This window comes from Vicia villosa, linkage group LG5 (genome assembly GCF_029867415.1).
Source record: "Vicia villosa cultivar HV-30 ecotype Madison, WI linkage group LG5, Vvil1.0, whole genome shotgun sequence".
Taxonomy (NCBI): Eukaryota; Viridiplantae; Streptophyta; class Magnoliopsida; order Fabales; family Fabaceae; genus Vicia; species Vicia villosa.
The window spans coordinates 153,300,571-153,326,738 of NC_081184.1; the positions used below are offsets into that span (position 1 = coordinate 153,300,571).

At 32.4% G+C, this 26,168-nt stretch overlaps 1 protein-coding gene across 1 annotated transcript; it reads left to right on the forward strand.

The window, feature by feature from the left end:
• Positions 1 to 9,781: 9,781 nt before the first annotated feature.
• On the forward strand, positions 9,782 to 22,025 carry LOC131603285 (DNA damage-binding protein 1a). The gene is made up of 19 exons (XM_058875588.1): positions 9,782 to 10,180; positions 10,279 to 10,327; positions 10,460 to 10,519; positions 10,605 to 10,696; positions 13,024 to 13,075; positions 13,229 to 13,291; positions 13,400 to 13,449; positions 14,030 to 14,105; positions 15,373 to 15,582; positions 15,711 to 15,817; positions 15,966 to 16,074; positions 16,625 to 16,825; positions 16,965 to 17,180; positions 18,091 to 18,201; positions 19,288 to 19,563; positions 19,864 to 20,138; positions 20,256 to 20,607; positions 20,696 to 20,980; positions 21,201 to 22,025. The coding sequence occupies exons 1-19, from the start codon at positions 10,077 to 10,079 to the stop codon at positions 21,780 to 21,782; spliced, it is 3,270 nt and encodes a 1,089-aa protein (XP_058731571.1). The 5' UTR covers positions 9,782 to 10,076; the 3' UTR covers positions 21,783 to 22,025.
• Positions 22,026 to 26,168: the final 4,143 nt, after the last annotated feature.

The following is a 26,168-nucleotide window of genomic DNA, read 5'->3' on the forward strand; positions in this document are numbered from 1 at the left end:
TGTAATTAGATCCCCATATATATGGCCTTTAGGCCCTGCTTGTATTTGACATTTTGGAATAATATCATCTTTTATTTCAAAAAAAAAATGAATATTAATGAATGAAATTAATGAATAATTTAAAATCTATGAAAAATATTTTTAAAAAATTAATAATTAGGAGAATAGTGAAAGATTACAAAATTAAAGTAAATACAGTATCAAAAGTTAATAATTTAAAAATGTCATTGATTGAATAAATAAGTAAATATAACTAATAAATTATCATCTATTTTTTTTCTATACTGTAACTCCTATCTTTAATTTATATTTATCCAGTCACTTATTGTCTTGATACAAATTTTAATTAATAATAAAATCTATTAATTAATTGTTTTTATTATTATATTCATAATCATGTGTATATAAATGTGTGATATTGAATTATCATCATTTAATATATATTTTTTTTCTAAATTTTATAATCATAATAATAAATATAATAACAATATTTTGAAGTTTAAATATTATATACAATGACAATAATATATTATAAATCAACCGCGCAACGCGCGGGTCATATACTAGTAAAGTATAAAATATAATATCAAAACAATAAATTCACTCACATTTATTAAAATACGTCGGCCTGATAGGCTTATAAGTTTTTTGTATGGACTTTGGCCTAACCTATTTAACTAAATAGGCTTATAAAAAAGTCTAGGCCTTTTCTATTTAAGAAAAAAGTCTGGCCATGCCTTGGCCTGTGTAGGCTAGGTCGTAGGTTGTGTTAGTTGGTCTGACCTATTCCCACCCCTATTTATCAGTTATTTAACCGCTAATTTTATCAAACACAGTTTATTAGCTACCAACTATCAGTCATCAGCTATTAACTATAAGCTATAAAGTATCAGCTATCAGCCATCAGTCATAAGTTATAAGCTAACTTATCGTCTAACCGCTAATTTTATTAAACATGGCTAAAATAACGAGTCTACTCCTTATATACCTAAAATTCAAGAACGGTCGAGAGTACTTTTGTAGCATATTCACATTGTTTTGATATAATACTATGTCTTTCTTATATAAGAAGTTAAATTATGTGCAATATGAGATAATTAATAAGATATATGAATATGACACTACTTCAAATGACATTTTACATAATTATTTAATTAATTGTTCTAAATTTATAAATGTAGAATGTTATTTACTTAGTAATATAAGCGGTGGATCTGCTTAGTTATATGAGGAGCATGAGCCTCGTGTAAACATTTTCATATCAACAACTAGTCAGAGCATGAGCCTCGTGTAAACATTTTCATATCAACAACTAGTCAGAGACCCGTGCTTCCGCACGGGTGAATTTTTTTCTGGTGTAGTATTTTTGTAATGATATGAATAATATAAATAAAAGGAATTATAAGCAATATGCATAATTAAAATGAATTGTTTTACTTGAATAGAGTTAGAGTTTTATTGATTGCTCTGTTATACTCCCAATTCTTTGAAAACCCAATATCCATAGGAATCGTTTTGAAATTTGAAAATAAATACTTTAGTTTTCAAATAAAAGTTATTATTGTTTAAAATAAAATAGACATTGTATTGAAAGTGACCCTTAAGATTAAATATTATTATCGTATTCATGTGCTAATTTTGTGTGTAATAAATGACCATATAAAAAAGGACATGTGAGTTGGAGAAAAAAATAAAATTTTAACAAATGCAAATGTAAAATTTTAAATATAAATGAAAAATATGAAATAATTTACTTAATTATAAATTTAACAATAATTATATAGAAAACAATGATCCAAAAAAAATGTTTAAGATAGGTTAAGAACACAATAGCAAAATTGGGTCAGGTAATTTAATAATTGACGGTCCAACAACAATAAAAAGAAAATGTTATAGATCACTATGGTTTAATTATAAATGAAAAATGATCATATAAATTCAATTATATTAAATAATCATATAAAAAATACTATAAGATGGAGATAATAAAAATGAAATATTAACATTTAAAAATAAAAATTATCTCTCAATTAATAGTAATTGTTGATTAAAATAAAATAGCTACTATGTTGATAATGACCCGTGAAATAAAAAAATAATTTGATGCGATATAAATATATTTAAAAACAAATGTAAAATAAACAATAATCATGGAAATTTAATTGTATTAAATAATGATAAAAAATCGTGAGATGGAGAAAAAAATAAAAATAAAGATATTATCTCTCGAATAAAGACAATGATTGATTAAAATAAAATAGACATTATGTTGATAGTGACCCGTGAGATAATAAATAAATAAATAAATAAATAAATAAATAAATAAATAGAGAAAAAAATTAAAATGAAAGTAAGAAAGTGTGAAAAAATGTGAGAAATTTGAAATTTTAATTAAGATAGAGAAAATGTGTAATGATCGATTAAAAAAATTAAATATTGAGTTGATAGTGGCCCGTGAAATAATTAAATATTTTTGGGAATAATAATTAAATGATCGATTATTAATATTTTTTGCGATAATAGATAAATGTAGAAAAATTAAAATGAAAATATGGAAAAATTAAATGTGAAAGAAATTTGAAAATTTTAGTAAAATTAAAATTTAAAAATAGATTATTAATATTTTTTGTGATAATAAATAAATTAAGAAAAATTAAAATGAAAGTAAGAAAGTGTGGGAAAATGAAATGTAAAAGAAATTTAAATATGACTTCCATCATCCATGGCTTACATGTGATGTCATCATTCATGCAATAAAGTTGTAGGGAGAATGTTATTTAATTCAGACCAATGAAAAGCTAACACTTGGAGCATTCATTCAATAAAGTTGAAAGAGTGAATACTTAATTTGTTAGTTACAAAAATGACCTTTTATTAGTGCAAATAAATTTTGGTGAAAGGGTAATTTAGGCAATTTGGTCAATTTATTATTAATGAATAGATAGTAGATAGTAGATAGTAGATAGATAGATAGTAGATAGTAGAAGTAGAAGGGTGGTAAAAGTAGAGATCAGTACAAGGAGAAACTTTAATGTCTAGTCTAAAATACAAGATGCCGTGTTTGAGAACTACAACTATCATTAAGACATCCTCTGTTGAATGAAATTATTAAATAAGTGACACCAAATACAAAATGGAGAGTGAATTTTGATATTTGGTTTTTAATTTTTTTTAGAAAAAAATTAATTTTAGATTGATTGATTTTAAGAAAGGACTAGAAGAATAGATTAGGTAACAAGAAAATAAAAGGCAGAAAGTAAAGAGGATCTACAATAAAATAAAAGACAAAAGGTTAGAGAAATCACACTACAAATTATTCTGGTTCGATTTTATATGTGGCCTACTCTAGTCTCCAAAAGTTTTTTCTTAAGCTTTCCACTATCAACAACTAGAGATTTTACACAAGTTCATTCCAACAACCTTTCTTATATATGTGGATTTATTTGCTTGCATGTATAGTCAAGTGATATGAGATGGTGAAGCTTATGGATACCAAAATTGCAAGTTAACTAGTAGCTGCTTAGTTTTAATGATGACAATACTTAAAGCCTAGCAACTGTTGGATATAGATCAAACGCTCAAAGATTCACAAGATGGTTGATCAACATATCCTCTCAGATCAAGCTATGCTATTGAAGATCAAAACATATATTTAAAGTCAACATTATAGTCCAACGACTTTCAAGTGAAAATTTCTATTTCAAGGGTCACCAGTAGTTTAAACTTCTCAATCTCTCAGATGATGGTAAATAACATGAAGATACCTCAGGCTTCATCAAGAAGACCCGAGGTTTTCGTGTAATGCTAAACTTAAATATAATAATGTCAATACTTGAATCTCCAAAGTTGTGAAAGAGAATAAGTGTGAAAGCTCGTCGGGTCGTGTTTGTCTAAGTGACCACAGTCTTGTAAAGACACAAGGGTATATTTCTGAAAATGCTATAGATAAAATAACACACACTAAAAACTTTTGAGAAGCCTCTTATATTTTAATTAATCACAAAAATATTGTTAGGGCCAAGTTAATTGATTAGAATAGTGTCTAATTGATTAAAAGACATTTTTAACTGAATAATTGATTAGACTATTTGCCTAATCAATTAGGTCGTGTTTGGTTGAGTCTAAAATCGAATGAAATTATCACTTAATAATTGGTAAAGGCTATATATCAAATAAGGGTGGAAAATGGTCGATTTTGGTCCCAAAATTCCAAACTGACCAAACCCACGGTTGGCATTTTAAAGCCCATTTTCGTCTATTTCAGCATTCGGTTTCAGCGGGTTGCGGTTCCACGGTTTTGGCGGATGATCCATTGGATTGTCTCGATTTTTTGGTAAACAAAATATGAAGCATAAACTTCAACAAATTTAGAATAAAAAACACAGTTTAAGGGAAAGAAACTCGAAATAATCAAACCTTACACCAAACCAAAGTAGATAAGCAGATTAAAATACATTTAGTTTTTCATATGAAGAAGAAAGAAGAAACAATTTTTGATGAAAGAAATAATAGATTTTGAAATTTACCTAGATCTAATAACAAAGTAGATACAAGAAGACCCTTTAAATAAATTTGTGTAAAGAATAAAAAATAAAATTAGAGATGAAGAATTACTTTTGTATCTTAGTTTCTAAAGTTCTTAAATTTATGCTCAAGCATTTCTCCATATCAGTAATTTTTTTATTTTAAAAAAACGGTGACCAACATATGAACCTTCATTGTGAAAGAGAGTAAAAACTCAGTGTATTAATATTTTAGTGGAATACTAACTTAATGAAATTGGAATGTAGAAAGTATAAAATTAGAAAAGTATCTATGAATGCAATTAAAATTGGAAAAAAAAGTATATCAATAAATGAAGTACAGGATTATGTACATTATTTTTCATGAGAGTGAAGTTAATAGTTTTGCCGTTTTGAAATTAAGTGGTTTACACAGTGTTTACCGTAAAAATTGGTAAACAACGCTAGTCTCTTATTAAAGTTTGTTTTGTGAGATCGACTGATGAATCTTAGAACATGTGCTTGGATTTTTAAATGTAAGAATAATAAATGTTTGGATGATTTCGACAATGGTCAAAACAACATCGTTAGTTTTGAAAAAAGTGACAGTAAAACTTAAGTGGAAAACGTAAAGATATTGACTGGAAAATGTAAAAGAGATTGAAGAAAATGTAAATGAAAGACTTGACATTAATAGAAAGTTGGTGATTGAGAGATACATTACGCTCCTCGGACTCATTTTGCTCTTCGTTGTGTACTTTGAGTTTTGCGTGAGTTTAGAAGTAAGTTTGAACACCCCTAAATCTAATTACAAAGCTTTTATTTATAGTACATTTAGTAATTGATTTCTGGCGCACTCTCTCCCAGTGTGCCATGTATCCGCTAAACTTAACTCAACTGCTTCTGCATGTCTTCACGCGTATGGATACAACAGCAAACGGTTACCACACCATACTCGTTTACGGTAGCTGCCCCAATCTGAGTAACTGCCTTTGCCGACGTATCGCTCCTTTCGGTCGACCTAGCTACCTTTTTATATCAAAATATTCTAAGTCCACATCTTCCCTTAACCAAGGCTTCAACTCCTATTCCCGCCTTTCTTAGTCGTTTTTGACTATTCGCCCGAGAATGACTCTCTATGTGCCATTTGACTTTAGCTAGAGTTTTTTACTCCGTCGAAAATCCCAGCTAACACGCAGTATGACGTGTAGTTTCCACTTTTTAAGGCATTGAAATATAGTGTGACAATTTTAGAATTTTAGAGAAAAATGGAGAAATAAGGATTTAGGGAATTACAAGGGAGAACTTAGAAAGACAAAAGTTGTTGGGAAACCTTTAGAGTTATATAAGTGGATCTAGAAATACTTCTAAACACGTTGGGTGATTCTTATATAGAGAGTTGGAGAGAGGCTGAGAAACACTTGGGTAGAAAATAAGGTTTGTTCTCTGTGAACCGCGAAAGTTATTTTCTTGTAACTTATATCTAATATCTTGTAACAGCTTTATGAGTATAATGAATAGCATAATAGGTGCTCTCATTTGTGAGTTTTTATATGTTGGTTGCGCGTGTATGACGTATTTTTGATAAGTTATGCCCCAACAAAGCTAGAGCACTAGGTTAACCCTAATTTCCAGCTAAGTATAAAATGCAATAGAGGTTACAAATAGCGGGTGTTCGTGGTTTTAGGTCATACATGGCATCGACTAGAGAATTGGAGTGTATTTGAGTTGGAAACTAAAGAGGCAGACATTTTATCTTTGTTCTCTTGTTTCAGACTTTCTAATAGAAGGAGATAATATATATATATATATATATATATATGTGTGTGTGTGTGTGTGTGTGTGTGTGTGTGTGTGTGTGTTTGTGTGTGTGTGTGTTAATAATGAATTGAATTCGCTACAAATAAATAAATAATCGTCGGGGTGGATAACCCTCAAGGATGACCTCAGAGTGGTCGGATGGTGTCTGGAGTCTCTGACAGTTATCTTTTTCGGGTTGAATGTACTTCGTGCTTCAAAACACATCCCTTGATCAGACGGTGTTCGGGATGCTTTGATCAGAGGAATGAAGGTTGCTTTTCTCGTTTAATCTTTTCTTTATGGCATCTATACCGGAAGGAAGCCAGAGGTTACAATTTGCTCATTCCCTTCTCAAACGGAACCTAGGGCGTCAAGGTTCTTTCTCTTTGATTGCATGATCGACGAACACTCTCCTACCCCATCACTTTGGTTATCTCCGGGTATGAAGCCTCATCCTTCTTAATATATTGTCTTGATAGAGTAATTCTGACACATCCAAAGCATTGTTTGAATCGTGATTGAACTTGATTACTATCATGAATTATATTGATGTTATGTATCAAGTATTTTGTATCAAGGTTGTCTTGATATAAGAATGTTTTTACCTTAACGATGTGAATTTTGTAAATGTTTGACGCTAATGGTCTTCTTTGGTAAATGTGATTCGGTGTAATACAATGTTTACTTAACAATTTGTGTATTTTTCTCAATTATTTAATATAGTTAAATGTTTTTGAAACTTACTCATTCGTGTTTGTGTTCGTCTAACTTGACCATACATGTGTGAATTGCAGTAAATACAAGATAAATCTTAAGGTTAAAGTTTCAGAGACATCCACTTTGATAGTGACATTTGGGGATTTGTTACGTAGTCATGTATTTTGGCTTAAGTGTTTATGATGGACTTTTGAAAAAAAGAAAAGAAAATTAGTTTGTCATATTTTATCGTTATAACAAAAATTTAAGTTAAGAATGTTTATTTGTAAAGTGTAAGTGAAAATGTGGTACCTTGAATTTGTTGTGATAAATATTTTAGTAATTATTTTAGATAATTTTAATTTTTCTCTGTTATAAAATATATCCGACAAAGTAATTATTTTAAAAGTATTTAAAATTTAGAGTAAATATTAACTTGAGATTTAGGTTGTCACTTAGTCGTAGTATATTGTGCCAACTTTCAACATTTCAATTGTCTTTTATATAGAATGAATTATTGAGCATATTGTCAGTGCCAATCATTTGATCATTAGAAATTGAATCGTAGGAGTTTTAGTAGTATATGCATGTAATCCTTATTTTTTATTCCTTGTTTATGTACTTATCATTTCATTCCTTGTATTGTGACTAGTTCTTCATCGTTGTATAGGTAGTCACTAGTGTCAAATAGAAATGATCACATTTGTTTGGGTACAAATGATCATTCTTAACTTTGGAACAAATGGTCGACCTTATCAATTTAAGCACATATGATCATTCATTTCCTTGGGAGTAGATGGTCGTATCATTATAGCTGAGTACATGTGATCATGCAATCAAACTTGTTGACTTTTATATAGATGCTAATTTCCTTCATCTGGATGTAGATGCTCACTTATACACGAGGTCTATGAGATCAAGCTTGTTGACTATGGTACAAATGGTTATTTCTTTTTACAAACAATCATATCTAAATTTCTTGTAGATCATTTCAAATTGTATTACACATAGAAACAAACACATTAGATCATAAATTGTTTTCGTATTGTTTTCGTCAAAACTTTATAAATAGAGGTTATTGTTTTTTTAAACCATATTGTTTAACAACCCTTAAATGTCATAATAACATCTAACAAATGGTACTAATTTTAAAATGAATTTATTCTTAAGGAATCTACAATCACTAAAATCAAATTTACAGGTAAAAAGTCATGACCACTATAGCTGGATCATGCCACCGTGTTTTAATGAACCCAAAACACTAACTGACTCATAATTCAATTAGTGTATTTTATAGATGCGAATAATACAGTTCCCAAAATTTCATGGGTTGCTCACCCAAATTCATCCATAAACATAACCAACTCAGTCCTAACATCTAAAATCATATCTAACGTGTTTCAAAGCCATAGCACATCATTAACTCGTAGCATAACAATCACAACATAATAATATAACCCAAGATTTATGATGCCTACATTTATGCATTAACGCGTGGATTCACTTACTTCATTAACATGCAAAGGTTTTGGACCATCCACCTAGCATATATAACTAAAACATAAGAAAGGAAACTCACTACAATTCGAAGAAGAAGATACTGATTACTCTTTAACTCTCTCCATGCAAATCCTAAAACTCAAGTTTGATTTTCCATTTCCATGTTCATGTAAGCTTGGCCTTGTAGAATCCCTTAATTTCCTTCTTCCAAATCGAATACTCCATCCTTGCCAAGAACTTTTACCCCCTCTCTTTAAATTGCAGTTTGATCATGCTTGTAACCATACGTATTTGTTGCTGATGAGTGTGGGGGATGATATCACATGAAAAAAAGAAGAATTCACTAGTAATTAAACCACTCACATCTCCTGTCTTCTTAGTGAGAAAAAATGAATAAAAATATGATTTCAACATTTTTATGTTCTATTAATGAGACCCAAGCAATTATAATGATTTTCATCATTAAATAAATTTGGAATCACATAATTATCCTCGTCACTTAATAAAATTTGAGAAAGGATTTCCTCTAGTGTAAATTTATCAGACGTGGAGTAGAAATCATCCCCACCAATAAAACTTCTTTTCATATTTTTATAATGATTACTTTTTAATGAAGAGCTGAGATTCCATAGGACAAATACTTCAGGGGAGAGAATCGACTCCATTAAATTTACTATTTGGTCAAATGCTCATAATTAATGCTTGATGTTTGAGTGACTCAATCATCTTCCTTAAACTCGTATTAACATTTAAATCTCATATAATATTTGTGAAATGACTAAAATATTCGTTAGGTAAAACGACTATTTTATTGTTATTTCAATAATTTAAATAATTCAATTGGTTTATAAAACAACTTATATTTTAATCAGACCATTATATATGAAACAAGAAACTATAATAAACATGAAAGAGTAGAGTAAAGAGAGGAAGGAGATAAACAATGATATTGAAATTTATTTTTTAAAATTTGATTGAGAGAGTTAATAATATTTTTTAATTAAGTTTAGCAAAAGATAAGTTTAATTTTAAAATTTGATAAAATAGATAAATTAAAATCCAAATATATTAATATAAAAAGACTAAAACTTGAAATAAGTTTTTTCTATATTATAAATACAATTTAAAATTTTAAAAAATGTATTAAAAAAGTTATTTTTTTTGTTGCGTAAAACAAAAATATTTTCTAGCTAATTTTCTTTTTAATAAAATAAATCCACTCGCGTAGAGTGACACAACTAAAAATTGTAAGAAAAAGACATAAATGAAATGAAAAGAAAAAATTAGCGAGCATAGTTTCTCTGGGACCTAACCATAAAGAGCAAAAACCGAAAGCACCAAAACTAAACGAGACGAGGGCTTTGGGGTTAGAGAACTCAGAGAGAGTGGCGTCGCCGTCGTAACGGCCCAACCAAACAACCAATCGACCGCGCTAGCAACCCGCCGTGGTTAACATCAGCACTCTGTAGTTGCGAGAAGTGAGAATCTCAAACCCTTTCGCATTTCTCACTGTAAAAGCTAGCACAGAAGAAAGTGAGAGAGCGCGAAGTAGAAGAGAATATTCAAGAGAAGAGAAAGATGAGTACATGGAACTACGTGGTTACTGCTCACAAACCTACCAACGTTACTCACTCTTGCGTCGGCAATTTCACCAGTCCGCAAGACCTCAATCTCATCGTCGCGTATTTACTCTTTCGTTTTTCTTAGGGTTCTTTCTCGCTTTAACTGTTTATTTTCAATTCGTTGATTTATTTCTCTTTTTGTTGTGTTTTTCATACAGGAAATGCACTCGCATCGAGATTCACTTGCTTACTGCTCATGGCTTGCAGGTATACACAATCTGTTTTCTCTTTTGAATCTCTGTTTACTAGAACTTCTTTGATTTTGATCTCAATCAATTGTTACTTTTCACGCGTTTAATTTTGGTTGATTATGTAATAGAATGAATGTTGTCTTTGCAGTCTATCCTGGATGTGCCATTATATGGAAGAATTGCTACACTTGAACTTTTTCGCCCTCATGTGAGAATAATACATCTTTATTTCTTGGATGCTATTAAATATTTAGTTCTGTTCGCATATACTAAAGTGTTCCTCCATTAAACAGGGTGAAGCACAGGATTTTCTGTTTATTGCTACTGAAAGATACAAATTCTGTGTTCTCCAATGGGATACCGAGACTTCTGAGCTTGTTACACGGTATGCATAAGAAGACACATTCTTTTGTTTAGAGCAGTTTTATTTTTATGATTTATTTTGTACGGATTGAAATTATAATTTCTTTTCATAAAATGTTCAGCAACTGTTGGTGTAGTTTAGTAGGGCTGAACCGGCAATAAGCTGTGGTTAATGATAATACCATTTGGCTGTACTAACAGTTGCACTGTGAATTTAGTGATGTACTAGTTCACTGAGTTATAATTAGTTTAGAATGGAGAAGTTCACAGTTCATATGCAGTCTAATGAACGAGTTCATAACTTCAAATCTGTGTTTATATTTACAAAGATCGAATTGTTTATTTCCAATAAACCAGTTAAGTAGTTATAGAGCAATGCTTCTAGGTGTCACCATTGTCTAAAGGCTTGAGGAGAAAGTAGCGTTCCCAATGGGTGCTCTGTTTGGTTCAGTTATTCTGGTTTATCAGTTTCTTAAACCCACTATTCCTTCTCTCAGACTAGAAGATACAGGCTGAGGGTTTTTGTATCCCCTCTTTCTAAGGAGTAAGGAGATATAACTCTGAAGAAAAATAGCATTCCTTCCGAAGTTTGAAGTTCAAGTCCCTATAAAATTCACGATTTTTAAAGTTTTGTCCTCTCATACATTTTTTTCCTTCCAATTCTAGTCCCTATTTTTCTTTTACAGGGACTAAAAACACTATTTTTTTGCAATTTGTTTTTTTAAATAAGAGCGAACTTAGACACCGTTTATGTAGGGGAGTAAGTAAAATTCTAAAGGTGTAATTTTGTAGGGACTAAAGACATTTAATTCATAATTTGATCTATTTCCATTTTTGTTGGGTAAGTTGCCATCACCTAACTCCAGATAAACCCTCATGCACTTGAACACCCTCTTTTACTTTCTTTATAATGGAATTAGTGTGTAATGGTTTTTTGGTTTCAAGGTCAGCGAGCTGAGTGTTCAAGCTGGGTAATGTGTGAGTCGTCTGAGGCCAAGGAATTTTTAAAAGTTAAAAGTTGGGAATCACAACTCATTAAGAATGGAATCCCCAATTTGAAGTTTTTGGTGTGCCTTTCTAAATTATAACTGTTTTGTGTGTTACAAACTAACAACGAAGAATCAAATAATATAATAGAAAATCCACCTTGCCCTCGAGAATTCTTCTTCCTCAGGAATGTTAACACTTTCCTCCTCAGGAATGTTGTGACAACCTTTTTTTTCTTCTTCTAGGCATTTGAGCATGGGAAAAATGGTTAGCCACTCCATTAAGATCCTTGTTCATTTTGTGCTATTACATACTCATTATGAAGAGGCTGTTGATCCCATCTGTTTCTCAATGCAAAAATGTTGTTAAGCTTTGGATGTTTAATGAGACGTTGCCCCCTGTCTCATTGGAGGTTCCCATTTGAATAATTGGTTGGACGCCCATAGTTACGTTGAGTAACCTGATTGATAGGTGAGACCACTTGACTAATGCTCATGTGTGACACAATGCTTCTTTGTTGGAGTGTTGCACTCAAAAATCGAGTTTGATTGTGTTGGTGTTGCTCATATTACTCTAGCTTCTTCCTCTGAATCATTGTATGTGGCAACAGCTAGGCCTTTTCATGTCAATACCAGGTCCTTTTCATTGTGATAAACCTAAAGGATCTTGGCATTCATGTAACGGGATAGTTATTTATCACCCCTGCCCTTGTCGTTTGAGCTGTTGGAATCTTTTTCCATGGCGTCTGACTTATGCTTAGGTGTAGGGAGGGACCCCACCGCACACATGTTTCTCATACATGTCATCATTTTGCCACCACCCAGATTTTCTTCGTGTCTCCTTAGGTTCCCACATCCTGTCTGATTTCAGTGAGCTGATATCCTTGTTCACTCATATTCGTTCTGATCTTAAAATTTTTGCCAAGTCGGACCAACTTTGTTTAGAATCAACAATAGTAATTACAGAATAGAATGGAAGATAGAAAAAACAAGGATGGATATTTCATTGAAGATTAAAATTTAAAACTGAAAGGAGAAGGTCTTTTGAAGGATTTTCCCTTAATAAGAAAACCTATTGAGTTACATATTGAATCTCTATTATGTTTTTCCTCTGTATATCTGATTGATTTCTTCTAACAAACTAGTCTATCTTATATACTTTCTTCTGTTTTTTTTCCTTTCTGAACAATGCATCTGACCAGTGTATTTGTAAATCAAAATCCATAGTAAGATGATTCTGAATTCTGATTGTACTATATAAATCTAACTATAGACCGTCACCCTTAAAGATTGACTGGTTTGTTTAATCTAATATCTTAATGATTAATTTGTTTGTTGGATTCTCTGTTCCGCTGTCATACAGATCAATGGGGGATGTTTCTGATCGTATAGGACGACCTACGGATAATGGTCAGGTATTAAAATTATTTCACTTTTAATAAATCTTGAATGGTAATTTGTTCACTCCGTTCAATTTTTAAGAACATCAATGCATGATAGTCTAGGATTAGAATTACATGAAAATTGTTAAGTTCATTTAAGCATTTTCCCCTTTTTTCTCTATGCAGATTGGCATTATAGATCCTGATTGTAGGTTGATTGGACTCCACTTGTATGACGGTTTGTTTAAGGTGTGTGACTTATTCTTATTCTTTATCTTGTAAGAATAGAATGGAAAAACCATACATTTAGGTTTTCATTTCATGGCTTGAATAAATAACTGTTATTTGATCTTCCAGGTTATTCCTTTTGATAATAAAGGACAGCTCAAGGAAGCTTTTAATATCAGGTAATCATATTTTATTATTCTTTTGATTATCTACACACAGTATGTTAATTTCAATCTGTTCTTCACTAAGTATGCATAAATGATATAGCTATAAGTCAATTACCTTGATTAATGATTTCCAGTTGTTACCACAGTCCTAATTGTGTAAGCACGACCTTTGAACTTGCGTCATGTTGGATATTGTCATGTCTCCATATAATTTTCTTTGAAACAACATCTATTTGGATAATTGGTTAGGTAGAGAAGACAATATGTATTAATAAGAGAAGTAAAGAAAAAGGAAATACGTCTATGCCTTTGATTGCTTGTAAGTAAAAAGATTGATCCGCTATTTAGGGGAAACCCTTGGTGGGGAAATGTATGCCTCATTTCTATTGAGTTTTCAACAGTCCATGTTTTATTTTTTTATTTCAGTTTCTCTGACTTCATATCAGCAACAAATAACCACTCTTTTAAACACTTATGACTTACCTTTGTTAATTGTTTTTGAACTAGTGAAATTTACATAGATTTTATTACCTAGTTTTTCCCTTCTGCTTCTGATATAGTTTTATGAAAAATATGATTTGTCTGTTTTCAGGCTTGAGGAGCTCCAAGTTTTGGACATCAAATTTCTGTATGGTTGTCCAAAGCCTACTATTGTGGTTCTCTACCAGGTTTTTAACTCTATTTTACCTATATTTTTGGGCATATTAGTTCCTCACACGGGGATAGGGTTAAGATAATGGCTGTGGACTAGCTCCTTACAAGATGAACAAATGAAAACACATGAAAATGGAAACTATGAATACCCTTTCTTGGAATAAACAACTTCTTCCCTCGGCCAAGCACTAAATCCACTAAATAAGCATCTCATTGTGGTTGTAATAGGTGTGGCTTGGTGGCCTATGGTGGCTGGCACAAAATTTTCTGGCATAAAAAACCCCCTTAACAATTTTAGTGATCCCTTCCCCATGCACGATTCCCGCATCTCTGTCTTTCATTCTTTTCATGCCACCTGTCCATTTCTTGTCTCTATTATTAGACTGGCTTGGTTGATTAGTCCCATCCTTCCCTTATTCCTTCCTACACATACCAGTTGAGCTTATCACAAATTATGAATTCATCACCACCCCCTCCTGGAAAATTCTTTCAAGTCATTCCATTTCCTTTGTGCCATAGAAGAAGGTTCCTTTTTGGTAAATCTGTTTGGGAGCCAGGCTGTTTGCCTCCGAATCATTTCCATACATGTTCTTTAAATGTGTTGGAATTCCTCCATGCTAAACTTATTTAGAAGTCTGACACCTAAGCTTAAAATCTAGTGGACCCTTGGCGTGTATATTTGAAGCAGAATGATTGCATCGCAAAGGATGTCACTTTAACCCAAATCTTATTGAGGGAATTATGTGTTCGTTTCACAATATTTACCAATGGTAACATGTCTTCATTTTGGCTACAGATTATATTCTTGTAGCTAGCGCTCTGTCCGGATAATAACAATTCCTTTCTATTTGCAAGTTAATATATTTGAGACACAAGAAGAAATTGTGTATTAGAAATTCAGTATGTAATTTTTGTTATGCAAGAGAAATGGGTCAGGATTGTCTAGATTTGTATCACAACAACAATCAAGCCTTATCCCTTTAAGTAGAGTCCACTACATAGATTTGTATCACAATTGGTGACAAATGTTTAGACAATTTTTGAAGTGTGTATGATTTCAGAGCCATATCTCATAGTTGTACGTTGTATTTCAATTTATGGTTGGGTTTACTCATACAATTGCGCAACTTTATCTACTCACTGTTGGGATGATTTCTTGTTAATAAAAATTCTGCTGCATTTTTCTCCATTTCATTTATGTAATATATTTGGCCAGGAAACCATAACCGCCTTGATCATAACATTTTGATTGCTTTGATATTATATTTTCATCAATGACAGGATAACAAAGACGCCCGTCATGTTAAAACATACGAGGTTGCTCTGAAGGATAAAGACTTTGTTGAGGGTCCATGGTCGCACAACAATCTTGATAATGGGGCTGATTTATTAATACCGGTTCCCTCGCCTCTTTGTGGCGTGCTTATTATTGGAGAAGAAACTATAGTATACTGCAGTGCTGATGGCTTTAAAGCTATTCCAATTAGACCTGTATGCTAAATAATAGTCTTCTCATTCCATTTAAATCATGTGCTGTGCGTTTGAATATTCATGAATTTTACTTATTTGTCACAAGTTCTTGAGCTTGTCTAAATTATATCTTTTGGCGTACTTTTCAGTCAATTACAAAAGCATATGGAAGAGTTGATCCTGATGGTTCTAGATATTTACTTGGTGACCATACAGGGTCGCTCAGTCTACTTGTTATAACCCATGAGAAAGAAAAGTATGTAATCTCTCATTGTCCTATTTTAATGTCTGGCTTACGATATTTATTCTCTGTATTGTGCATTGATATATTGACTAAGGAGATAGTCCGGATTTTTATTTTAGCCTCAAGATGTCGTGATTTATATGCCTTTTTTATTTTGTAGGGTTACTGCTCTCAAAATAGAGCCCCTTGGGGAGACTTCCATTGCATCTACAATTTCATACCTTGATAATGCATTTGTCTATATTGGTTCAAGTTACGGAGATTCACAGGTGGAGCGATAAACTTGAAAATTGTTTTCTAAATTTTCATTTCATACTTGAAAGTTGATTTTATCATAACTTCTGAATCCCCTAAGTACTAGTTTTGAACATAGTATGGAGATATGTTGGATTGATTGTTTACGAGCTGTGATTGTAATTCTGACTCTCGGAAGTACGGGTTTAATTGCAGTTTTGAGTGTGATGCTTTTATTTTTACAGTATTCTGCAAGGCTGTCAAACTGAATTTTGATAAAGTTTTATCTCGAAAAGACTTTAGAGATGTTTCTTCAAAAACATATCCTAGTCCACCAACCATAATTTATGACAAATATTTAATATTCCATCTTCATGACAAAGCAAATGAAAAAAGAAGATACGGCAATACAAACAGGAAACTGCCTTATTAATCTATTAGGCAGCTTTGTAGTATTTTGAGTGTTTTCTTCTCTGGTTGCTTTGTCGTACTGCTTTGAAAGTGTATTATGGTATGTCCTTGCTGATTACTTTTACTTCCAAATTCAGACATGCCTAATAACAATTTCTGATGGGTGAAATACAGCTCATAAAACTAAATCTACAGCCTGATGCAAAAGGTTGTTATGTGGAAGTCTTGGAAAGGTATGTTAATTTGGGGCCCATTGTTGACTTTTGTGTGGTAGACCTTGAAAGGCAAGGGCAAGGTCAGGTTGTGACTTGTTCTGGAGCTTACAAGGATGGCTCTCTTCGTGTTGTTCGTAATGGAATAGGTATCAATGAACAGGTAAGCTCTCCTCCTTGTCCTTCCGTCAAACTTCTGATCCCAAGGCGCAGCCAAATGAAAAAGAAAATTCAAGTTTTTTTATATTAAACAACACATGCTTTGCAAAATATTAATTTTCAAATTCATTCTTTTGATGTAGGCATCAGTAGAACTTCAAGGTATCAAAGGAATGTGGTCACTAAGATCCTCAACTGATGATCCTTTTGACACTTTCCTGGTTGTAAGTTTTATAAGTGAAACAAGAATATTAGCAATGAATCTTGAGGATGAGTTGGAAGAAACTGAAATTGAAGGATTCTGTTCTCAAGTACAGACATTATTTTGCCATGATGCAGTTCACAATCAACTTGTACAAGTAGGTTCTGACCTGATTTTCCCACTACGGTTGTTTTTGGTTGATTTAATACTTACATCTTTGTCTAAATTTTAGAAATATGGGTGTTAACAAAGCAATTCCTATTGTAAAACAAGTAAATCTGTTCATAGCCGTAAAACAATGTCTTATGTTACAATCAAATGTTACTATTAGGTTGTTCATTTATTATATTGTCTACATTACCTCTATTTAATTTTAAAATTTTCTCAAAACACGTCATTTTAGCAAATGACACAAGAACACGAAGTTAGAAACATTGTTATGGGAAATAAAAATCAGGACTTTAGCAAATTACCCCTCATTTTTTTTTGACAAGCAAAATTACCCTCCATTGATAGTATGTGAAAGTCATATTACAAGAATTGAAAAATAAGAGCAATAAATAATAAAACATATAGTAGGAAAAGAGATTTTAATACTTCATGGTTATTATAAAAAGCATACATTGTGATGATTTATTTGGCCAAAATGATTTATTTTATTTGATATATGTATTATTCTCTTGTTTAAGCGGGATAAAGTTTAGTCGACGCCGCGGTTTCCTTTAGTATTTTAAAAGAAAAGAATTAATGTCAAAAAGTTGTTCATATGGGAATACAAAGATTAGGGATAAGTCGTAATCTAAAATCAAACAAAAATAACCTAATTCTGTTGAATCAAAAGAACCTAAGTTTTGACATATGCTTAACGGGTTGATATTCTTGAAGCTTCGTGTGAAAGCTCTAGTTTTGCATTCTCTTATGAGGTTTAACTATGGCTATGATATGAGTAATTTTTGTAAGTTGATACCGTAAACTGATACTCTTCTGTTGTACTATTCTATATTTCTTTTACTTTATTGGTGTTGAATTGGAGCCACCTATCATTAGCTAATAAACCAATGTAACAGGTCACATCGAACTCTGTAAGACTTGTCAGTTCCACAACTAGAGAGCTCCTGAATGAATGGAATGCACCATCAGGCTTTTCAGTAAATGTAGCTACTGCCAATGCTACCCAGGTTTGATTTCTAAAAATGTAAATGATATTTGCATGGTTTTCTAATTGCAATGTGGCATTTCAAAGCCGAGTCAGAATCACAAGATCTGTTATGTTTCTTCTCCCTCGCTTTCCCATCTAAATGTCATGACATACCTTAGCTGCCAAGATGTTGAAAGCCAGTCATCAATGAGCAGCTCCTTATTTAATTTTGATTAAATAGAGTGCCTGTTTTGCTAGTAGCTGCTACTGCTTAGTGGAGGAAAGCTACCTTTTTAAAAAAGTTATATGACCATGAAGTAGAAAGTAATGCTAATAGCTGCCAGGGTTAAATCTATAGATAAAAGGAAAATTGAAATAGGAAAATTAAAATGGTGGTTGTGAAACATTTTAACAACTATGGTTATTTATGATTATGGCTAGGTACTATGATAAGAGCTTAGGTGTTATTGGGGGGCAAATCCCATATTGAATATCTTGGGATGCATGGTGGAGTATTTAAGTGGCTTGGTTCTTCCCCCTTCATAGTTAGCTTTTAAGGGAGGGTTCCCAAAGTACTTAGATACTTATCATACTTTTCCCTAAAGGGTAGAGTTTCTGATTGAAATACTTCAAGGTACTGACCTAAGTGATATAGTTTGTGTCAAAATTCTTGCTTGGGTGTATTATGAAAGAGTAGGTTATATATTTTAATATTTTTAACTGTTCACTCGAAAGTAATTTTATATGCGACTTCCCTTAAAAATAGTTTTAAATTTGTGACCGATCACTCAAAAGTAATTTTTGTAAATAGTACTATATATTAATATCCTAACACTGGAACTAATTTGACCGAAGGTAACTTTTTTTAGTGTTGCTTGGGACCTGAAACTGATTTTGTGCTTGGCTGCATCTTCACAATTTGACCTCTGATTTTATTTCTGAATCTACAAATAGTTTTGGTAGAGTATCCTATCATGCTTTTGAAATTTACCATCTAAGTCAATCTGCTTAACTCGTTCATTATTTTTACAGTTTTATGTTTTATGCACATTTCCTTTGTTGGGTCTTACTATTCCAACACGAATTTTGCAGTCAAGTTAGTAATTCTTGTTACACATGGAGACAGGTTTTGTTGGCTACAGGCGGTGGGCACTTAGTTTACCTTGAAATTGGAGAAGGTGTATTACAGGAAGTAAAGCATGCCCAACTGGAGTTTGAAATCTCGTGCTTGGACATAAATCCCATTGGTGAAAACCCCAATCAGAGTCAGCTAGCAGCAGTTGGAATGTGGACTGACATAAGTGTTACACTTTTTTCTCTTCCTGACCTTAATCTCATCACAAAGGAGCATTTGGGAGGAGAGATAATACCTAGATCTGTTCTTCTTTGTGCCTTTGAAGGGGTAGGCTTTCCTTAAGCTATCTTTTTATGTTCTGTTTTTTCATTTCTGCTTTTAGTTATTTTTTTTCTGAATTGATTATGATTTGAAATGCTCATCTCTTTCATTCTAAATTAAGTTTTTAGAGTAGCAGTATTGGTTTTTTAGACATGCTAGTAGTTGTGGAGATATGTATTGATATCTTTTTACAGTTCTGCTTGTGCTAAGCATACAATTTCATTTTTCTTAAATTTAATGGTGGCTACCTTCCTAGTTCAAAACATTGTAAAAAAAGTTAATTGCTTTTATCATTTTGTTCTTCAGATATCTTACTTGCTATGTGCTCTTGGTGACGGCCATCTCTTAAACTTTATGTTGAATACAAGTACTGGTGAGTTAACAGATAGGAAAAAGGTCTCTCTTGGGACACAACCTATTACTCTACGGACTTTCTCATCCAAGAGTACTACCCATGTATTTGCTGCATCTGATCGGCCAACTGTAATTTATAGTAGTAACAAAAAGTTACTCTATAGTAATGTAAATCTGAAGGAAGTGAGTCACATGTGCCCTTTCAATTCTGCTGCTTTTCCAGACAGGTATGTTCTTTTTTTGTTGCTCCACATTTATCCCCTATTGCTGTTTCTGGGTCTTGTACTTCAATGCAAAATTCTTTATTCAGAATGGCACTCAGCCGCTGTTCTTAACTTTAACAGTTTAGCGATCGCAAAAGAAGGCGAGCTTACTATTGGCACCATTGATGACATACAAAAACTCCATATTCGTTCTATTCCACTCGGGGAGCATGCACGAAGAATCTGCCATCAGGAGCAAACTAGGACGTTTGCTATTTGTAGTTTGAAGTACAATTCCTCAAGTGCTGAAGAGTCTGAAATGCATTTTGTCCGCCTGCTGGATGACCAGACTTTTGACTTCATATCAGTTTATTCACTTGACACTTATGAGTATGGTTGCTTTATAATTAGCTGCTCCTTCGCAGACGATAATAACGTGTATTACTGTGTTGGAACTGCATATGTATTGCCAGAGGAAAATGAGCCAACCAAGGTAAATTGATAAATGTGTATTCTTTGGTATTGATCTAGTCAAAGCTCCTGATATCTCAAATCCTTTTTAAATTTCAATGCGAGTGTAGGGAAGGATTCTTGTGTTTTTAGTTGAAGAGGGAAAGCTACAACTAATTGCCGAAAAAGAAACAAAAGGAGCTGTTTACTGCTTAAACGCGTTTAATGGAAAATTACTTGCTGCTATTAATCAAAAGATTCAGCTATACAAGTGGGTGCTCCGGGAAGATGGCACTCGCGAATTACAGTCTGAATGTGGACACCATGGGCACATACTGGCTTTATATGTGCAAACCAGAGGAGATTTTATCGTAGTTGGTGATCTCATGAAGTCTATCTCCTTGTTAATGTATAAGGTAAGCTTGATTTGTCATAATGCTGAAGTTTTCTGTCATTGCCAACCTGTTCACTTTTCCAAGGTTACTGTTTCCTTTTACTTTCTTCTCTTAAAGACAACCATACTTTCTGGTTGGGTTTTCCTTGATTTTGAATTCTTTGGATGAATATATAAATTTCTGGATATTGAGTTCTCAGTTTCCTTTTGGAATAATACATTGTTGCTCTGTATAATTTTAGCATGAAGAAGGTGCTATTGAGGAGAGAGCTCGTGACTATAATGCAAATTGGATGTCAGCCGTTGAAATCCTTGATGATGACATATACCTTGGTGCAGAAAATAGTTTCAATCTCTTCACTGTTCGGAAAAATAGCGAAGGCGCCACTGATGAAGAACGGGGCCGACTTGAGGTGGCTGGTGAGTATCACCTTGGAGAATTTGTCAATCGGTTCCGGCACGGCTCCCTTGTTATGCGATTGCCAGATTCCGACGTAGGCCAGATTCCAACTGTTATATTTGGCACCATTAATGGTGTTATTGGGGTAATTGCCTCTCTTCCTCACGAGCAGTATGTTTTCTTAGAGAAGCTTCAATCAAGCCTGAGGAAGGTGATTAAAGGTGTTGGGGGACTCAGCCATGAGCAATGGAGATCATTTAACAATGAGAAGAAAACTGTTGAAGCCAGAAATTTTTTGGATGGGGATTTAATTGAATCATTTCTTGATCTCAACCGCAACAAGATGGATGAGATTTCCAAGGCAATGGATGTTTCAGTAGAGGAGTTAGCCAAGAGAGTAGAAGAGTTGACTAGGTTGCACTGAGTTTATCCTCGTTTGAAGCTTCTTTTGTTTCTTTATTCTTTATTCTCACTGTAACATTTTTCTTCTTTTTTGTGCGTTTGTTGGGGTTAGAATAACATAATCATGTTTTATACTTCCCCGGCTTTTGCCATCAGTGATGCTGTGACAAGGGATTGGTTTGCATTTGACAATGAATCACAAATGATGTTTGTTAATATGTAAAAGCATAACTAGACTTCCATTAAAAACCCTTCATTTTCTTTATACGCTGCCTTGTAAGTTATGCATACAGTTGAATGTAGCAAATGATTAAAGTAGGGAAAAAAATAGATGGTCGAATCTGAAGTCTACTATTGAGATGTTGCTTATAACATTATAACTTGATATCATCAAAAGAAAAAAGATTCTCAAATGCAGGTTGATTATGTTTAGTTTTTGGGTACAAAAGGTTGGTTATCTTTACGAGAGATCATATGATTACATTTCGGCTAAATGCTTTATCTCATAAGAATGTTAAAACAATGGTTTATCACATGAAATTCTACTGGTAAGAGAGTTTATTCCTAAGTTAAAGACTAAATAGAGGGAATACGGATTTGGATTCTCTCCTCCCTTTTTCTTTCTCTCTATCTCTCTATCAATCTCATTTCGTCTATTGATTATGTTTCCCGTTCATTTTTCTCTCCTCCCTTTTTCTATCTCTTAATCTCATTTCATCTATTGATTATGTTTTTGTCTTTTAATGATTAGCGAGAGTGAGATTAAGAGTGAGATATAGACTTAGGAGATGTTAGGAGAGAAAAATGAAGGAAAAGATCTAAATTGGATTGAATACTCTCTTTTCTATCTCTCTTAATCTCATTCTCTTTCTTGATTATGTTTTTGTTTTTTAATAATGAGTGAGTGAGATTAAGAGTTAAGAGAGGGAAGGAGAGAAGAATAAAGGAGAAGATCCAAAGTGGAGTGAATGCTGTTAATGAAAACAAAATAAAAATAGAAAATCTTCTCTATTAAAAAGAGAATCATAAGACTTCCCAACAAGTCTGCTCAAGTTGGAACATAAATATATACAACGTCCTACTGAGTATTTGATTATATAATGTTCATAGACAATTTATGTTAAATATTTGGTTAAGACTCTGCTCAAGTTGGAACATACATATATACAACGTCATACTGACTATTTGATTATATAATATTCATAAACAATCCATGTTAAATATTTGGTTAAGATATTTGCAGTTTGTTGACTAGACGTTACAAACGACAGACATATGATTCATATATCTAATTTCTCTACATTGAGTTGGGTTGTGGGCTTTTTCTTTAGTAGCATTATTGTAAGAGTATATTTTAAGGGGATTGCTTAATATTCTTGTAAAAAATTCAAAATACGTTTCGATTTTGGAGATGCATCTCCAAACACACTTAAACATAAACGACATATTTATTTTTGACCCACACCGTAAATAATAGGTTGATTTTATTTCGGAGATATAACTATGTAAATTCTACAGAGGTGCGTTTTTGGATTTTACAAAAATACAGAGTCAAGGAGATGAATGCAAATTGATGCTAAAATTAAAATTGATAACATAAAAGATGAAACATTATATATGTAATCGCTAATATAAATAGAACATTACATTTCTACTTTGAGGTGGAAGTTTCAACATCCTAACAATATCTTTGATAGATCTTGCTATTGTGGCATCCAGTGTTCAGCCCAAAGTTGCTGAACTCAATCTTATATTCGTTGTCAATCGAGGGTGAGCGGGTAGTCGAGTTTGATAATTTTTTGTTTGTCGGAGTATGGTAATAGATTCTCCAATATCAATTTCAGACTTGCATGAGGGTGTACTCATTGAACTTAAATGCAATAGAGGACTTTGCCTCGTTAAAGTAGACATACGCCATATGCAAAATGATGTTCATTCTGATCTGATGTAATGTAATAGTGTAAAAAATGATATGAGAGTACCATACTTATAGAAGTCCTAGGCCAATATTGATATCATAACTTCTATCATGTATCAGATAACTTAATGGAAATGCATATCTGAAACCACCATATTAGTATTTTTTTTTTTAAAAAAAAATATGTTGGGTGCGTCCGTATATGTATTTCTCAATAAATTTCTTTTTCATTAATTTTTTTAAAAAAGTTGAGTGCGTTCGAAAATGCATTTTCGGAACCACCCAACACAAACAATTCAGAGACAATGAGTAACAAAACCTGTTTTGAAAAGAAAAATATTGAAAATTTCTAAAAACTTAAAAATGTATTGAGTTTTTTTTTAATGCATATATTTTACAAAAATTAAAATGAATCGAAACATGTGTCGTCAGCTAAATCTATATCTATGTGTGATACCACCTTTGATTTTTTTTATTTGATTCTCTAATCTAGCTCAACTTGGTAAACTCTTGCATCCTTTCTAAAAAATGATCCGCGTCTCAAATTTTTGTTGATGAATGAGCTTTCTATTTCGGTGATGTTGGTGGTATAAGGCATCTCAATTTCAAACAAACTTAAACAAAGAGCCGTATCTTTGAAAGCCACATGTTACACATAATACGGTCATTAGATTTGGAGGTGGGGCAATGCGCAGCGGAAAAAATATATCCGAAAAACTATATATTGTCAGATCAATACACACTCTTTCATACGTATTAGCTACAAGATGACCTATTTGTGGGAAGCATATCTATTTTGTCTCCGGTACCAATCCTCTAATGCAAGGAACAAGATATGTTTTTGGATCTTTTGTGTTTCAATGTTGCAATTATGTTTTTGGGTTGCACCGTATTTAATGTCATGTCCGTAACGATTTCCTTCTCTTCCGGCATAAGGCAACATGCAATTGGAAGTCTGACTAACTTGTCACCAGGACCGGTCTCGACATTTTAAAGGCCCTGGACAAATATTAAATTTTTTATTATAAAATAAAATTTAATAATACATATTTTTATAAAATAAAAAAAAATAGAACTAAATATAAATAATAATGAATTGTATTTTATCATATAAATTTAATAATAAATGAATTTATTACATAATAAATTTTTTAAATATATTTGTTATTCAAAATTTATTTTTAAAAAGTTGAAAAGATTCATGGAATGCATATAGATTTTTTTAGTTATATTAATACTATTTTTTTTTTTTTGAAGTTTACGTGGAAGGAAACCATTAATGTAACATTAATTATCTCACATAGATTATCATATTTCTCACATTGCCATTGTGGTTGATAAAGTAAAAATAAAAATGATGAAAAGTACTCCTCTGCAATGATTCAAACGGAAGTCCTTCGGGTTGCAAGAGCATGGCAATTGCCGCTTGATTACTGTTATTACTTATGTTAACATTAGCGAAAATTATATTTAATACTTGATATTTATTTTATTTTTTACCTCTCACCCGATTTGAGGTCCCCGATTTTTTGAGGCCCTGACCCATGTCATGGTTATGTAAACCATCAATAACATTAAATCTCCTTTTCTTATTTGGCAATACATAACCACACAATTTAAAGGGGCACTCATATTTTCTCGAACCGGTGTTTTCTCGTTTAAATTTTCGGAGAGAAGTTCTATACGTCCCACTTCTTTCGCATCTCATTGTCACAAATACAACTCTGCTATCCAAACCATTACTGAGCCTTTCGTTTACAACACCAAACCCCAATTTAGATGCCTCAGTGTCAATCCATTGGAGCACATGACCACAAAACTCAAACTCTTGTTCATTTGTAAATTGTTTGCCAACATTTACCTCCTTCACATCAACATGTTTGGCATCTGTAGAAACAATATGTTTTAGAAAAACATTCAGGTGCACCATATCTAATGCAAACAATAACATAAAATATTTAAAAATAGAATGAAATGAACACAAACCTATTCTAGAAATGCATTTCTGTAGGAGTTCATCTAAAATCCAAAAATGCATCTCCGAAACGAACATTACTTTTACAACACAAAATTAAGATTAATGTGAGCAATTATGAATGAAGTAAATGATCTTTACCTTGAATTTCAACTTCTTATGTTTCTTTTGATGTGATGAAAAACAAGACTGGAGTTTTTGAGTGAAAATATTGATTTAGAATGGAAAGATTTTTTGCAAGGGTTTTGAGAAAGCAGAGAGACTTTTGTATTTCATAAGCAAAGTGTTCAAGGGCACTAAGATACGCTACCAATAGATTTATAAGCTTGCACTAGCCGTTGTCACGACAACGAGAGAGCTCCGACCATATTTCTAGGGACACACCATCCTGGTAAAAAATAACTATCCCGTCTGTCAAGTATTGAAGAAGACCGGCCTAGCAGAAAGAATGGTATCTTGGTAGGTAAAGCTCTCAGAATACGACATCCAGTACTAGGGGTGGAAAAACGGGCCCG

Excerpts from the sequence above, each read along its gene's own strand:
- LOC131603285 (XM_058875588.1), top strand. The coding sequence starts at position 10,077 with ATGAGTACATGGAACTACGTGGTTACTGCTCACAAACCTACCAACGTT. Across the intron at positions 20,139-20,255 it reads TCTGCTGCTTTTCCAGACAG|TTTAGCGATCGCAAAAGAAG; the intron begins GTATGTTCTTTT and ends TAACTTTAACAG. Across the intron at positions 20,981-21,200 it reads TCTCCTTGTTAATGTATAAG|CATGAAGAAGGTGCTATTGA; the intron begins GTAAGCTTGATT and ends GTATAATTTTAG.